The 16,386-nt window shown below is 37.5% G+C and overlaps 1 protein-coding gene across 1 annotated transcript; it reads left to right on the top strand.

Annotated features, from left to right (window-relative positions):
- Positions 1–1,210: 1,210 nt before the first annotated feature.
- On the top strand, positions 1,211–16,264 carry LOC108674874 (U4/U6.U5 tri-snRNP-associated protein 1). The gene is made up of 10 exons (XM_018162859.2): positions 1,211–1,475; positions 9,949–10,082; positions 10,511–10,851; positions 11,244–11,366; positions 11,934–12,101; positions 12,379–12,512; positions 13,283–13,391; positions 13,761–15,058; positions 15,216–15,351; positions 15,978–16,264. Exons 1-10 carry the CDS (start codon positions 1,363–1,365, stop codon positions 16,074–16,076), a joined length of 2,655 nt encoding a protein of 884 aa, XP_018018348.1. The 5' UTR covers positions 1,211–1,362; the 3' UTR covers positions 16,077–16,264.
- Positions 16,265–16,386: the final 122 nt, after the last annotated feature.

Below are 16,386 nucleotides of genomic sequence, written 5' to 3'. Positions count from 1 at the left end.
TCAAGATTTTCGAATCATGAGAGCAACGAGGAGCCGTACCAAATATTTTGATGTACTTGGAAATCCAAATCAAATCCATCAAATCAATTTGATGTACTGAATTGAAAAATCCAGTACATGAAATATTTTTATGTACTTAGGCCAGTAAAAAGTTCTTGCAGTGAACGCTCGAATTTAAAATTATATCTTCATGATCACTGCAAATCGTAATCGCATAGCTTAGGTGGAGTGAAAAATTATATTGTAGTGAAATTACACAATGAACAAAATAGTTGGCTTTTAATTGCTAGTTGTAAAGGCTCTGCAGGCTTTCTCGTAACAAATCTCGCAAAATTAGCAGCTTTTTCGAGTAAATTCTCAATAATATTTTTATGATTCATTACAAGCTTCAATGCACATGATTTGCAATAGTAGTATTTTTCACAGTAGCATTTTTAGAATGAACGTTCGTGAGAGCTTTACGTTTGGAGTTTCTACTTGGCTGCCATAGTACGAAAACTTTCAGAAACACTAACCATTTTTCTCGAGACATCGATGAAAATTTCAATAACAGAAATGGATTCTCATGATTTGCACATGATTTGCGATCGTATCATTTTTCACAATAGCATATTTAGAATGAGAGTTTGTGAGAGCTTTACGTTCAACGTTTATACTTTGTCTTCCAAATTACGAAAACTTTGAGTTACATAAACTATTTTTATTGGACACCGAAGAAAACATCAATTACAGGAATGGATGCCCAATCATCACTCTAATGTTGAGATTTTTGAGGACATTTCCAGTTGTGCTTTTATATTTGACAGATACGCTTCTTAAGTACACGGTCCCTTCATACCACAAATGAAACGTTTGCATTTGATTAAGGTATTCAGGCATAATGTTGATGTGAAGAGTCTCCGTAAAGGTTGTCGCAGGTATAGCTTATAAGGCTACCGACAGCAGATATGAATTCAGAATTAATTCAGCACATGTTTTTATGTGATGAAAATGTATGACAATCAATCATGATATTGGCATTGCTTTGTTCGGTCGACGTGAACTATTTTTAATTAGTTTTTTCCCAAATTTATACCACAAAAAATTGCAATACCTGAAATAATTATATTTTAACGCATTGTCGCAATCTTTTCACTGTAAATAATATTATTTTTATCGTTCTTCTATGTTTTTTACTTTTTCATCTGCTGCCGCATTACTGAGTGTCATCAGTGTCGAAAGTTATATGGTCCTCCTGAATAAGTGTACCTCTCAGACATCTCTGACCGTAGCATCGAACGTTTTTATAGTTCATACAATTATTGACATTATTTGATGTATGTCCTCCGGTTTAGCTATTTGCTTTTGATCTAGGTTGTAAATATGGGTTCTTCCAAAAAAAGTAGAGATAAGGATCGAGACAGAAGTAGAGAAGAAAAGAAAAAGAGGAGACACAGGTCACGATCCCGCTCCAAGGAGAAAGAGCGTCATCATAGGTGAGTAGCCTAACTTGTGAAGTTGTGATTTTACCAGCTTACCTACTAGCGTCTAGCAATCCTACATACCTAGGTACTCACTGTACTGGCTGCCTGGCAGTCTGGCACTAAGACTAACTGACCAGGCTTAAGTGACTAAAGTGAGGAAGGCCCATCCCAAATTTTTCTCTGCAAATTGAAAAATTGGCACATCTTTGCGGCTTTACCCACAATTTTTGGAAATCACCTGTGAAATTATTATGCATGTAATATTAATATTAACCCTTTAGCGGGCAAGCATTGAAATATCCAGAAATTAAAATTTCAGAAACCATTTCAAGAAAGTAAGAAGTAGGGTAAACGCGGCATATTCCGACATCGTAGGTAATTCCGTCACCTCTCCAGCTTTTCCTTTATATTAAGCTTTGTTTTAGTTCCATGCGTTCATTGATGGTTGAAATGGTGACGTCATACATTTGCGTGTCGAAATACTGCAAAAACACTAGGTCTTGGCCATCTAGTGGGAAAATATCAAGATCCAAAGAGAGACAATGCATGCCACGTGGTGAGATCATCAAAAAATGTGTCAAATTTGACAGTTGACATGGCTCTATCAAATAGTGAATAACTGTTTTTATAGGAAGAATATTATGGTTTGAGACTTTTAAATACGTCTGTGAATATATTAGGAATCCTTTAAGTATACTTGTATTCACTGCTTTCAAGTCGTAAATAAATTAATAGATGATTAAGTTGAGATGTTGGATTTTGACTCATGAAAACTAATTCCGACACAACTTGAATTGGACACACACAGATTGTTCAAAGCTTTGTACAAAAATTGAAATTTGCTTAATTAAAAGCCTAATAGCTGTCAATTAAAACGTAATTAAGTAGTGTTCAATATTCGTTAGTGTTCTAATTCAAAGCCGTGTTGTATCCCAATACAGCTCACACAGCAAACGGAATTCGAATACGTGGATGTTGGCAATACGTATCAGTTAAATTTGAAGCGCTGACGCAATACAACTCCACTGTGCAGAGAGTGAACGAAGATTTAAAGACCTACGGCGATGCATTATCGGCAAAATTTTTGCCTTCAGAAGATCTTGCCGACACATTTAGATTGAAATTCTTGCATTTAATATATTTCTCAGTCTTCAGCCATCATTAGAGCGGTCAGACTGCTTTATTACTTGTTCAGTTGACACTTGCTGTACAACCGGACTGTTTTTAGGGTAAAATTAGTTATTTGGGGTAACACGTGCATGCAACCTTGTAATAAGTTAGTGGCTTGTAAATAGTTCGTCATTACTCAGCGTAAATGGCTTTTCATTAAAAATTACCCGGCGACGCATCTTTAAAATGGCCGGCGACGCTTTGGGCTTAAAAATCCATATATTGCCGACGCTGCATCCACCCTCTGCATAGTGGATACGACTCACCACGTGTCGGATGTTGCCACACAAAGTGACGGAATATAGGGATTTGGTAGGTTTCCATTCTAAAGGCTTTTTAATAAATATGGCAACATTTTGTGACGTTTCATCGTTGCTGACGCGTAGTGCAGTGTTTTGAGAGTCACGTGAAGCCAACAGAACTTACCTAACGCATACGTTTTTTTTATAGTTTTTCATTTCTCAATGTGTCCTTAATGTGTCAGAATATACCGCATTTACCCTATTCCAATACAGCTCACACAGCAAACGGAATTCAAACACGTGGATGACGGCATTATGTATCAGTAGAATTTGAAGCGCGGACGGAATACGCCTCACCACGTGCCGAATATTGCCACACGCAGTGTCAGAATATAGGGATTTGGTAGGTTTACTTTCTAAAGGCTTTTAAATAAATATGGCAACATTTTGTGACGTTTCATCGTTGCTGGCGCGTAGTACGGTGTTTTGCGAGTCACATAAAGCAAACAGAACTCGAGTAACGCATACGGTTATTTTTTTATAGTTTTTCATTTCTTGATGCGTCGTTAATGTGTCGGAATATACCGCGTTTACCCTAGCCAAAATAAAGAAATATATATTGATACTTCCACCTTCTGAAAAAAATGCGGAAAGAGCGTCAATTCCATTGTCCGAGTCAAAACCTTCATTTAAATGCTCATATTTCAATTTGTGGACTTTGCAACTGGTGATGCTATAGATAGAACGATGGTCAGATAATTAGGGATTGACTGAGGCATTATAAGGATGCCTCAAAAACAAACAGGAAGCCGTGGTGAGGCTTTTTGTGACGCGATTTGAAGTGATCATATATGGTAACTTACCCGTGAAAGGATTAAGAAAATTTTTTCTTACATTTCAAATTAGATAATAAGAGACACCAGACATGCAGGGTAAATTGTGACAGTTGTCCCACCATTTGTAGAAATGTTGTAGCAGCTAAACTTATCAAAATATTGTAAAACTAACAAAGTAGGTACTACCTAACAATAGTGGCATAAAGTTCAACATTTTTACTATCTAGGTAGAATCTATGTAGCATAAAGCAAGTTAAGATATCACACATTTGATTGAGGGTAAACGCGGTATATTCCAATATCGTGGGTAATTCCGACACTTCTCAACTTTTTCCTTTATATTAAGCTTAGTTCCACGCATTCGTTGATGGTTGAAATAGGGTAAATGCGGTATATTCCAATACATTAAGGACATAGCAAAAAATGAATGGCTATAAAAAAATCACCGTGTGCACAACTCACGTTCTGTTTGCTTTACGTCACTCTCAAAACACCGCACTACGCGCCAGCAAGTGCAGCAACAATGAAACGTCACAAAATGTTGTCATATTTATTTAAAAGCCTTTAGAATGCAAATCTACCAAATCCATATATTCCGATGCTGTGTGTGACTAAATTAGGCATTTTATGAGACTAATTCCGGCCACGCTTCAAACTCTACTAATTTGTTATTCCGACCCTTTGTATTTGAATTCCAATCGCTGTGTGAGCTGTATTGGAATACGACAGCTTGGAATTAGAACACTATTGAATATTGAACACTACTTAATTAGGCTTTTAATTAAGAGCTATTAAGCTTTTAATTAAGAAAATTTTAATTTTTGCACACAGCTTGGAACAAACTGTGTGTGTCTAATTCCAAGCTGTGTTGGAATTAGTTTTTATGTGTCTAAAACTGTCTCTTAACTTGATCATCTATTAATTTATTTACCACTTGAAATCAGCAAATACAAGTACACCTGAAGGATTCCTAATATATTCATAGACTTATTTAAAAGTCTCAAACCAAAATATTCTTTCTACACAAACAGTTTATCACTATTTGGTAGAGCAAGGTCAACTATACACTTTGACACGTTTTTCGATGTTCTCACTGGGTGCCGTGCACTGTCTCTCTTTGGATCTCAACATTTTCCTGCCAGACGGCCCAGACCTAGTGTTTTGGCAATAGTATGGCGCGCAATCAAGTATTGCTTGCAATCAAGTATTGCTCGCAATCATCTATTAATTTATTTACTACTCAAAATCAGCAAATACGAGTATACCTAAAGGATTCCTAATATATTCTGACTTATTTGAAAGTCTCAAACCATAATATTCTTTCTCCAAAACAGTTCACTATTTGGTAGAGCAAGGTGAAGGTCAACTATCAACTTTGACACATTTTTTGATGTTCTCACTGGGTGACGTGGACTTTCCCTCTGAGGATCTTAACATTTTCCCGCCAAACCTAGTGTTTTGCGTAAATCTGGCAGACAGTAGTATCATAGTATGACATCACAATTTCAACCATCTTTGCATGTGTAGAACTAAGACAAAGCTTAATATGAAGGAAAAAGTTGAGAAGTATCGGAATTGCCCATGATGTTGGAATACGGTGTGTTTCCCCTATCTCATTTAAAAAAAAAAATTGGTACCATTTCTGCAAGCATAGTGGCAAATCAGTGATTTTTTAGAAACCGTTCATTTTTAATTTTCTCATTTACTCAAAATTTAAACCAATATTTTATGTATGATGATGCTGGTATCCATGATACTTTACTGGTCTACATATAGGACCTAAAATTGAACTTGAAGGAGAGTCCAGAAAACTCTCTGCTTTGCCACTATGTCTGCAAGATGGAGTAATAAGGGAGTTAGCAGTATGCCGGGGTGCAGAGTGTGCAAGCAGTGTCACCAAGATATGGTTTTTTTAGCCCAAAGCACTGCCAGCCATTTTCAAGATTCATCACTGGGTTATTTTTAATAAGAAAGTGGTGCAAGAAACTTTGATAGTATAATCCCTTCATGCACTTGCACACATTGCAACAGATTACCAGACAAGCTTCACTGCATCCTGATCCTTCTGGCATAGGTACCGGAAACCTTACTGTGTGCGCTTGCGGTCTTTCAGATTTCCAGTAATTTCAAAGTTATTTCTCATATGCAATAATTTCAATCCAAATGTGTCAGCAAGATCTTCAGAAGGCATAAATTTTGCTACAGGTGCATTGCCAAATATCTTTCAATATTTGCCCACTTTCTGCCACAGTGGGCAGTAAGGGACACTCCCTGGGGTAATAAGGATAAGAAGACACCCTTAAAAATTCATTTATAGTAGAATCTTGATTAGCAAATGCTCCAGTTTAAAAAATCAATTGATAAAAAAAATTTTGATTACATTTACCTTGCTCTGCAAAAAGAAATTTGCTCAACAATAAATTAATGCATCATTAGTAATCACAAAATTGTGCAAATTGTGCAAATTGTGCATCAAATGTCATAGATGGAATTGTGCACTGGGCATCATAGAATGAAAAGTAGCTGTAATGACGATTTATTTCTCCAAAAAATATGATATACTGTCAACTGGGGCTACTCGGGACAAGCGGGGCTACTCGGGACAGGCCTCCGACACGGCGTAAAACTGTTGTAGTATCGAAACTAATTGGAATATTGCAAAACTAAAAATAGTGGCGTATACATAAACATTTTTCCTATCTATGTAGTATAAAGGAAGTCGAAAAATACTACATTTACTTGCTCTGAAAAATTCCTGAAAAAATGGTGAAAAACCATATTTTGTAAAGTTACAACTGCTAAGGTATGTAGCAAATAAATATTTGCCGTATTAAAAAATTTTACTTACGTAAAAGTTGCACCCAGGTGTCGGCTTGAAAACGTAGTTGACAGAATTTGCCTATCTCATTCCTCGGGGCTATTTGGGACACCCCCAAAAACGCATTTATGGTAGAACCTCAGTTAGCAAAGGCTCCAAAAAAAATTGATTACAAACAAAGAATATTGATCACATTTTCCTTGCTCAGCGAAAAAAAATTCACTTATCGAAAAATTAGTGCATCATCGGTCATCACAAAATAGTGCATAGCATGTCATGTATAGAATTGTGCACCAGGCATCATAGAATGAAAAGTAATTGACCTAAACTATGATTTATTTCTGCAAAAGATACGTTGGTTGTCACTGAAACCTTCCTTTCTGTTTCAGGTATGTTTTTCACAATTTTTTTTACCATAGTAAATTCACTTAACCCAATTAAAATGATGTGAAATTACGAGCCGTCCTGTAAGCTTACAGATACAAAAAAAAATGCTATAAGGCTGCTGATACGAAGCTTGCAGTGGACAAGGTTGTTGTAAATGCTCAATGGCATGTTCATGGATACAGTAATATTGCATCAATAATACGGTAATTAATGTATATGGCAATATCATATCAATAAAGGAAAAACAAGTAAAAATCACAGAAAATATCATTTATTCTACCTCTACATCATCTACAATGAAAGAGGAGGACTTCAGAGTAGGTACTGTTAGTAATGGATGAGTATGCTCTGCATGCTTCAAATGTTTTGAAATGAAGTTAAATTCCCATTGTCCCGAGTAGCCCCAACCAACGGGGCTACTCTAGACAATCTTTATTTTGCGTCTGGCACCTTACGAATAGCATCTGGAATTTTTTGACAATGCCATTTGATAGCCCTCGCAAAGAGCTATAAAGTGAGCCTAAATTTGTTTATGAAATGTTTCATCGTAAGAAGTTAATAACAGTTATTAACAAAAAAAAAATCAAATCTGTCCCGAGTAGCCCCGGTTGATGGTATTTCATAAGAATATTCCTTTCTGTTTCAGATATGTTTTTGCAATCTTTTTTTTTTTGTAAAGTGAATTCACTTTTCCCAGTTAAAATGATGTGAAATTACAGGCTGTCCTGCAAGCTTACAGACACAGAAGGAAATGATATATGGCCTCTGATAAGAAGCTTGCAGTGGACAAGGTTGTTGTAAATGCTCAATGGCATGTTCATGGATATAATAATATCACTTCAATAATACAGTAATGTACGGATATGATCATATCAAATCAATGAAGGAAAAAACAAGCAAAATTCACAGAAAATCTCATTTATTCTACATCAACATCATTTACAAAGGAAGAGGACTTCCGAATACTGTTAGTAATGGATGAGTTCATGAGTAAACTCTGCATGCTTCAAACGATTTAAAATTAAGTTTTACTTAAAGTTTCCCGGATTATCGCGTTTTTAGGGGTAATAGGAACTCTTTTATTTTGCGTCTGCCACCTAAGGAACAGCTGCAACAGCATATGGATTTTTTTCAGAGAAACCATACAAAAGTTCTTGAAAAGATCTTTAAAGTTATGGTAAGAAGTTATTAACAAAAAATGCTCAAAACTGTCTCTTAGTACCATGTTTGAGGGTATCTAATCATTTCATGTGATATTTAAAATTTTTTGTTGTTTTTAAAATTGTGAGACTTATATGTGATACGGTAGTTGACAAACATAATTTTGTTTGTACCAGTACCTTGTAGAAGATATTCATAGTATATATTGTTCAGTTGAAGATAAATTAGATAATCAACTGTGAATATAATCAAGAATGGCATTGGCTTCGATCATCCCATTTGGTGTGAAATATTATCTACTTTCTAGCCATGATTTGAGCTTTTGCGCCATTTTTAAAGCTGTAAGATTCCTGGTAGATAATATTGGCAAAAAACTAGGTTGCAGAGAGCATCAAAATCCATATCTATGGATGCTCTTGCTATCCCATTTCTCTCTAAATTTTTCATCACATATATTTTTGGCAAGAAATCTGGACTGCTTAAGCAAGGTCAAGTGAAAAATATTCAAATATAAAAGCTCGATTTTGACCTGAAAAAAGGACTTTGGCGACATATTTGATGAATATGTGCTTGCTCTTTGCACCTTGGGGCTGATCTTGTACACATTTTTTATGTTCTAAAACCGTAAAATGGGGTAACTTAGACCACTTTTTTTCTTATAAATGATGCCATTTTATTACTAGCTAAATTAAACTTGAATTGAAACATGCAAAATACAGGTCTATACTCTAGCTTCCCTCACCATAAATTGCTGGCTCCTGCCTCTCATAGTCTTTATGTAATTTCAAAAAAAGTGATGGTCTTTGTTACCCCAGCTCTTGGGGTAACTTAGACTGGGTGGTAAAATCAATTATTTTTTTTGGTAAAATAACTCCAAATAACTCCAGGTTTTGGTGCATTGTAGTAGAACTCTTCTAGTTACATATGCAAATGACAAACTTGAGGAAAGTGACATAGTTTGCAAATGGGGGGCGCCACCCCATAATGAGGGAAATGTGACTACCTAATAGCAGCCCTGATGGGATAATATTGACTGGCTTGGATATTAAGTTAAAATTAGCATATATAAGACTCTGTAGAGTCTGAAACATAAAGAAAAAACATAAATAGGCTGTCAAACATAAAATATGTTATATTTGGTAATTTTATATTAACTTCCAAGCCGGTCTGTTACCCCGTCAGGGCTGACATTAGGTGATCTAAGTTACCCCATTTGGGGGCGGCGCCCCCCATTTTCAAACTATGACACTTCCCTAAAATTTGTCATTTGCATATGTAACTAGAAGAGTTCTACTACAATGCATCAAAACCTGGAGTTATTTAACCAAAAAATAAAAAAATTGGAGGGGGTACTCTGAGAGGCTTTAAATAATAGCTTTTTTTCATGGGTCACATTTTTAATTTTTTAACCTATTAGATATGCAAACTTTTCAAATCTTTCTATTGTGTTATGTAGCCTCAGTATTAGGCCTTTAATGCCCATTGACAAAATTTTTCTATGTCAAATAGTTTTTGAGTTGTGGGGGTTTTTGTAAAAAAAACGAAAAGTGGTCTAAGTTACCCCGCCGGTCTAAGTTACCCCATTTTACGGAACTAATAAAATACGTATATGAATAAAATTTTGAACAATGCTTGAAAGGTAAACAAATATCTAGAAAATGCCTTAGTACGTACATACTATTACTTACAGTCGAACGGAACAATTGAAATGCATGCATCTAAAAAATTTATGTTTAGTTTCACTCACTAAAATGGATGCTTCTTCTGTTCTTTTTAAAGTAAGGAATCAGTAAAATCTCTCCAATTCTAACTTGGCTTGATGATATGGGAATAGGACCTAAATTTATTTACGTGATAACTTTTTCCTGCAGACACAAACACAAGAAGAAAAGCAGGCGCAAGGAAGAAGAGGAAACTGTTGTAATTGACAGTCGCAGCAATTCCCCTCTGTCAGAAGTCAGTGCTCAGTCAGCTGATGAGATCAGTGTGGCAACTGAGCATTTTGGTAAGAGTTGATAAGGCATAATTAGGTGTTTTACTGGTAACTAGGTGGTAAATATCACTAATGTTGCACACTCAGTAACTATTATTTTCTACTATGAATTTCATTATTCACATCATCCAACCTTCTTCATTACCTATACCAAACATCAATAGCCAAATTACTAAATTAGTTGGTATTATATTTTAATGCTGAATTTAAATGTCAACTACCTCTGTACAATGGATTTGTGTAACAAGTTAATTTATGCCATTCTCTAGGAAATATATGTACCTTGTTTAGATGTGACCTTGTCCTTCTCGGTTTGTCTAATGTTTTCTACTCACAACTTTATTAAATTTTTGGGTTCATCTTATCAAGTGCCCCAGTCCTTGCTCTGAAGAGATATTTATTTTCAAATCTGGTTGCTGAATTACAGTCCTCTTTTACAGAGACCACAGGGACTGCTCCACCGCCACCCCGACTGTCAGGCAGGAATGCGTCACCATCCTACACACCTCCGCACCGCGGCCGCAAACGCGAGCTAGACGACGACGTCGTCCAGGATGACGTGAGGCTCGTGAAGCGAGGCAGGGACAATGCCCCTGTTGGGGCAGGCTGGGAGGATGACAGTGATGCTGTAGCCAAGAGCAACGCTGCAAATGGTGGCAAAAACGGAAGTGGAGGGGATGGAGGGAGTGGCGGTGGTGGTGGTGGTGGAGCTGCGTCACTGTCCATTGAAGAATCTAACAAAATTCGGGCTAAACTTGGTCTCAAACCACTGCAAGTTGAAGTGAGTTATTTTTAATGTATAAATGAATGAATTTTGACAAATTTTTAGTCATAATTATTTTATTGTCCAACTTTTCCTGTTTGAAATTATTTGACTTGACACATGTATTTGACCGTCATAATTCTTTTTTGCTTTAGTTTGTAAAATTTTGAAATGAATTATTAAATTGATATTTACTTTATCCAGCTCTCACCACCCAACTGCTTATTTTGCAAAATTATTGCTTGTCTTTATTTCTTTTTAATGTATAATTTTGCAAGTATTCTGTTATTACAAACATGAAAGTTGAATAAATAGTAATAAACTTTTTAAAACTGTTTGATTATAATTTTTCATGACTTAAAGAAACAGTTTTCACCCCTGCGGCCAGTACTTTCCTGTGTCACTTACAGGAGAAGCAGCCTCGGCAGAACGATGAAGATTCCACTCCCCTCCAGCCTGGGGAGACAAAGATTGTTGAAGACTCGCATGTATTCATTCACAAACCTGCTCAAAACATCCAGGATAAAGTGCAGGTCGGTTGAATGCAGTTGCACGCAAAATTCAGCAGTTTACTTCATTAATGAATGTTAGGTTGAAATTGATTGTTACCGTATAAATACATTTATGATCTCAAGTTGTGGGAGTAGAAGGCAATGAATTGTGATTTATTTTCTGACAGAGATGTTCAAATTTTCTTAATTAATCAATTCATATAGTTTCTTGCATTTTTTTCATATCTTAGAAATTTTAAGTCTGTAATTAATGAAAGGGCTTGATCTTTTTTATAAATCAATAAATCGAAAGATGGAGGTAACAAAACATATTGAATTTTGTGGCTCAGGAGTGCATATCCTTTTACTTGAACTAGATCATGGCTTGAAGTTGGCTACTAAAATGATGGCTTGAAAATGTTGCATAAAAAGATTTTCTTCATCATCATTTTCACTGAGTACAAATTCTATTACTATTCTCCAATGCACATTGAGTTGCTGTGTAGGTAGATCAGATTATCATCTCAATTTCACTAGTACTTGTATTTGCCAAACGGGTCTAGGAGTGTACGGTGAGCTTCATTCCACCTGATTTTCCCGTTCAATTAGGTGGAGAAGCTGCGAGAGAAGATCGCAGCTCAACGAGAGAAGAGGCGCCAGAAAGAGAAGCTGAGCCGCGTCAAGACGCTCGGCGAGTCAGACTCTGACGACGATGCGCTCGCTTGGGTCAACAAGTCTCGCAAGATCGCTAAGGATCGCGAGGAAGCCCAGAAGAAGGTGCAGACTGGTTTTGGTTTTCCTGAAATCTCCTCTTTTCTTGCTGATGAGTCAGTGTGCTTGCGATCCACAAGTTAATCACTGGTATCCGTTAACAACAGTAGGTAATGAATTCGGTATCATGTGTTCTCGGTATACACGGGGCTCAGTCTTAGTTTTCTTGAAGGATACTTGATACAAATAGCATTTTTTTCATGACCCTTACCGTTGCCAGGTCTGATCAATTTTTCCTGTATGCAATAAAGTAAATTTAACGTTCAAGTTCGTCTTATTACAGGCCAAACAGTTGGAGGAACTTGATGCAGAATTTGGGATTGGGGAGCTGGTGGAGGAAGAAGTGGCCAAGGATAAGAGACGCGCCTACGACAGGCAGCATCTGTCTGGGCTTAAAGTGCAGCACGATATGAGCAGGTGAGGGCTGCTCTTCACCTAGAAATTATTGAGAGCTACAAATAGATCGTCTCTTATTTAACATTCGTAACATAGAATAAAAAGTACGGGAACTTAAAAATGGTATTACACTAATCATCTTGGGCTTGACAGAAATGGCCAAAAGCTACCAAATTTAAATTACCTAGTACTTTCCATTAAAAGATAACAACAAATCTCATATGTTTTTCTGTCAAGGTACTAGTCATTCATGATCAATTATTTATGAGAATTATTTCGTCTTTGTTGATTCATACCTTACAGCTTCCTTAGTTCTTAAAAGTGGTTATGGTTCGGCCAGCAAATGTCGCGTGTGCAGCGACATAAGAGAAGCCACCTCTAGCATATGAATTCTGTCTGGTATACGAGCAGGCAAGTTTTATCAACCAGTGCCAAGGAAGCTCACACACGTTTAGTACTCGAGCGCTGGAAACAAAATTGAAAATTACTCTGGCGATTACGCTGTGTACTTTCTTAGAATTGCCTGCACTACACTTGCTAGGTTCATTAGCGCTAGCGTCATGCGTGCTGATCTCTTGTATTCATGGCCTCATGTAGAAACTTGTTAATTTTCTCTGATTTTACTTTTTTAATTTGAATTTCATCAAATAATAATCATGAAAATTTTTAAAAATCAATATAATCTTTTTTATGAAGATGAATTTGGGCAACTTAACACGTGCCAAAAATGTAGTTAAGTTATTTGTATATGCAGAGGCATTAAATTATGCCATAATTTTCTCCTGTAACAGATTCATAGAAGGCACCACCATCCTGACGTTAGCCGACGCGGACGTTCTCTCCAATACTGAAGACACTCTGATAAACGTCAACATTGTGGACCAGGAAGCTGCAGATCTGGTGGGCCTAATATCTGCTACGCTAATGTTACTTTCGTGGGCGGTCGTGACATCTAAAGAAATGAATACTTTTCATGCTTGAAGGCGGACGTGTAACATATTGCAACGCCTTTTTAAAAATGACGGTTTTCCAAAACTTTTCTAATTGAAACTGCAATTCGGGAATTTATTCTCAATGTTTAATATGTAATTACTGACTTGATTGCTAATTTATGCATAAGATAAAGACATCTAAAGAGTTTTCACAGAATTTTAGAAACTTCAAAAATGAATTACTTATATAAACAAACCACTGTCCATTCCGGCCCATGTTTGTAAGAGTAATCCTGTACTTTGACTCTGTCAAATCATATTCCTCTTTATTGTACAGAACATCGAGCGACGTCGCCAAAAGGATGATCTTGAATATGAGGCTCCTGAAATGGACGAATTCGGCAACTTGAAGCACAATAAAATTTTGAAGAAGTATGACGAGGAGCTGAATGGTCGTGCCAAGGCGTCATTCCGGCTGGGTAGTAAAGGCCAAGCAGTTCTTGATGACGAAAGCGCCCTACAAAATCTGGGTGAAAAGCAGCGGAGACTCGCCAAGCTACGCCAGCTGCACAGTCTGGCAGCTACTGACAATCAGCTGGCGCCTGAGTATATGACTCAAGATGAGGCGTCCGCTGCCTTTAGGAAGCCTAAGAAATTGAGAAAGAAGAAGAAAAAGAAAATGCTGACAGCTGATGACCTAGAGCCCATCGATGATGGTGAGGTCCACCATGGCTCACGAAGTGGTGGTCTCCGTGTTCCACAAGAACGAACCATAGGCGAGCCAGAGGAGCTGGAACCTGGAGAAGTTGAGGGTGGCAAAACAAAAAGTCTTCGTGAACTAATGGAGGAGGATGACGATGACCCAAGCCAAAAAATGGAAATCGATGTCGACAATGATTTTGATGGCGAGATTTTTGAAGACGACTTGGATCTTCAGGAAGCTTTAGCGAATTCGCGGAAAGCAAAGCTTGCCAAGCAACGGCAACCGAAATTAGAAGACATAAGAACCATGCTTGAGTCCAATGAACCTTCAGGGTCGTCAGTTCCCCTCTCAGAACTGCTCGGCGGTGACGGTGGTGGCGGTGATCCGGAAGAAGGTGGCTCTGGTCTCGTAGTTACTCTCAATAAGACGGACGAGTTCTGCCGGACACTTGGTGATATTCCTACATACGGCTTGAGTGGCAACCGGGCTGCAGAGGAAGACCAAAGTGCATCTCTGTTGCAGCAAAACACCAAAGCTTCTACACAGCCTGAAGGCGTTGGGGGAGCATGGGAGGAGGTCGGAATTGACGATACTAAGGTTGAAATCACCGAGAACCAATCGGTCCCAATCCTGGATGAAGAGCCTGACGCCAGTAGGGGAGTAGCCAATGCGCTAAGACTTGCCATCAAGAAAGGTTACTTGGAGAAAGATCAAACCGTCAAGAAGGCAAACGCTGCTCTGCAACACCTGCGTGCTGTCAATTATAGCATTGATGACAAGGCTGGGGAAGACGATCGTAGGGGACGTGGGGGTGACCGATATTCCTCGGGTCCCATCACGGACTTCAAGGAGAAAGAGGGATACAAACCCAAAATTTCGCTTGAATACGTTGATGACGAAGGCCGCAAGCTGTGTCCCAAGGAAGCTTTTAGGTAAGTCTGAGCTCTTTTCTTAGGGTAAGCATAAGACGTTGTTCAAAATTGTTCGAATCACTGCAAACTTAGGTATTAGTATCATGAACAAACAAAATGTAATAGGCTATTTAATTAGTATTCGGGTTTAGTAAATATACACGTTTTATTTTCACAGGTATTTATCTCACAAATTTCACGGCAAAGGATCCGGTAAGAATAAAACTGAAAAGAGGATGAAGAAATGGCAAGAGGAACTGCTCATGAAGCAAATGAGCTCTTCGGACACGCCGCTACAAACGCTCGAGCGACAAGTAAGTAACAGAAATATCAAAATGAAATCTGCCAGTCTTTGCAGCAGTCGAAATTGAAACGCGAGGACCAGGGATAAGAGGATAAGTTGTTTGTTCAATTTCGTATTTTGATGAGGATGCTTTCATGACTTATTGACTGCTTCTAATATAGATAGGCACCAATGAGAGTGACAAGATGAAGTGTCAAAGACTAGGTTTATCTGTGATATACCCGATACTATTACATACTGTAAACTAAACAAATCGCATGAAATATGTTAATTTATCACTTTAAATTCATCAAGTTCGTGAAAACGTTCTACATTTCTAACTAAACTTTCTACCGTCCTCGGTAAAAATTGAGCTCTTACTTCAAATTTTGAAGTGAACCGTTAAGTTTGAAGTTTGTTTAGATTTAGCTTGAGCATCTTCGAGACAGGGAACGCTTTTATTTTCCTACTCATAAACTGTACCATTATTTCAGTAAAAAGCTTGTTCATTTTAAATGTATACCAAGCTTGAAGACAGTAATAAATTTGAATGGTTAGTATATGAGCGGACCTAGACGATATATTAATTGAATTGCTGGTCTGAAACGTAGGAACCAAAGCTCAGGCTGTACGATAATTAAATGGTCTGTTGTGCAGATGGACAAGCAGAAGGCGCTGGGCAGTAGCTACCTCATCCTCAGCGGCAACCACAGCCAAGAGCACCACGCCGCCCCGGAGACTCGCATCAAAAAATAAAACCGCTTATCGGGCATCACGTGACCTTTCAATCTATTTTGCTCGCCTCATCACTTCTCTTACTCCGTTTGTTTTTTAACGCGCTGTCATATCTATCCTGATGCATACAGCCTTCCTTTTTGCTGAAACATCGTTACCGTATTAATAGATGCGCTTTCTGTCTCAATACACTATTGGTTCCATCTCAACACACTCGTTTCATTCTCTTCGTCAGACTTAGTTTTATCTTATCTTTCAAGTTCATAAAATAATTATTGCCCAAAGTTCAAATGTAATTCGCACACGTAAACGCGTCAATATTTTGAGTTGA

This window comes from Hyalella azteca, unplaced genomic scaffold (assembly GCF_000764305.2).
Source record: "Hyalella azteca isolate HAZT.00-mixed unplaced genomic scaffold, Hazt_2.0.2 contig17016, whole genome shotgun sequence".
In the NCBI taxonomy this organism is placed as follows: Eukaryota; Metazoa; Arthropoda; class Malacostraca; order Amphipoda; family Hyalellidae; genus Hyalella; species Hyalella azteca.
Note: the sequence above shows the minus strand (reverse complement) of the source record. Positions and strands in the feature narration are given on the sequence as shown.

Excerpts from the sequence above, each read along its gene's own strand:
- LOC108674874 (XM_018162859.2), top strand. The coding sequence starts at position 1,363 with ATGGGTTCTTCCAAAAAAAGTAGAGATAAGGATCGAGACAGAAGTAGA. Across the intron at positions 10,852-11,243 it reads TCAAACCACTGCAAGTTGAA|GAGAAGCAGCCTCGGCAGAA; the intron begins GTGAGTTATTTT and ends TGTCACTTACAG. Across the intron at positions 13,392-13,760 it reads ACCAGGAAGCTGCAGATCTG|AACATCGAGCGACGTCGCCA; the intron begins GTGGGCCTAATA and ends TTTATTGTACAG.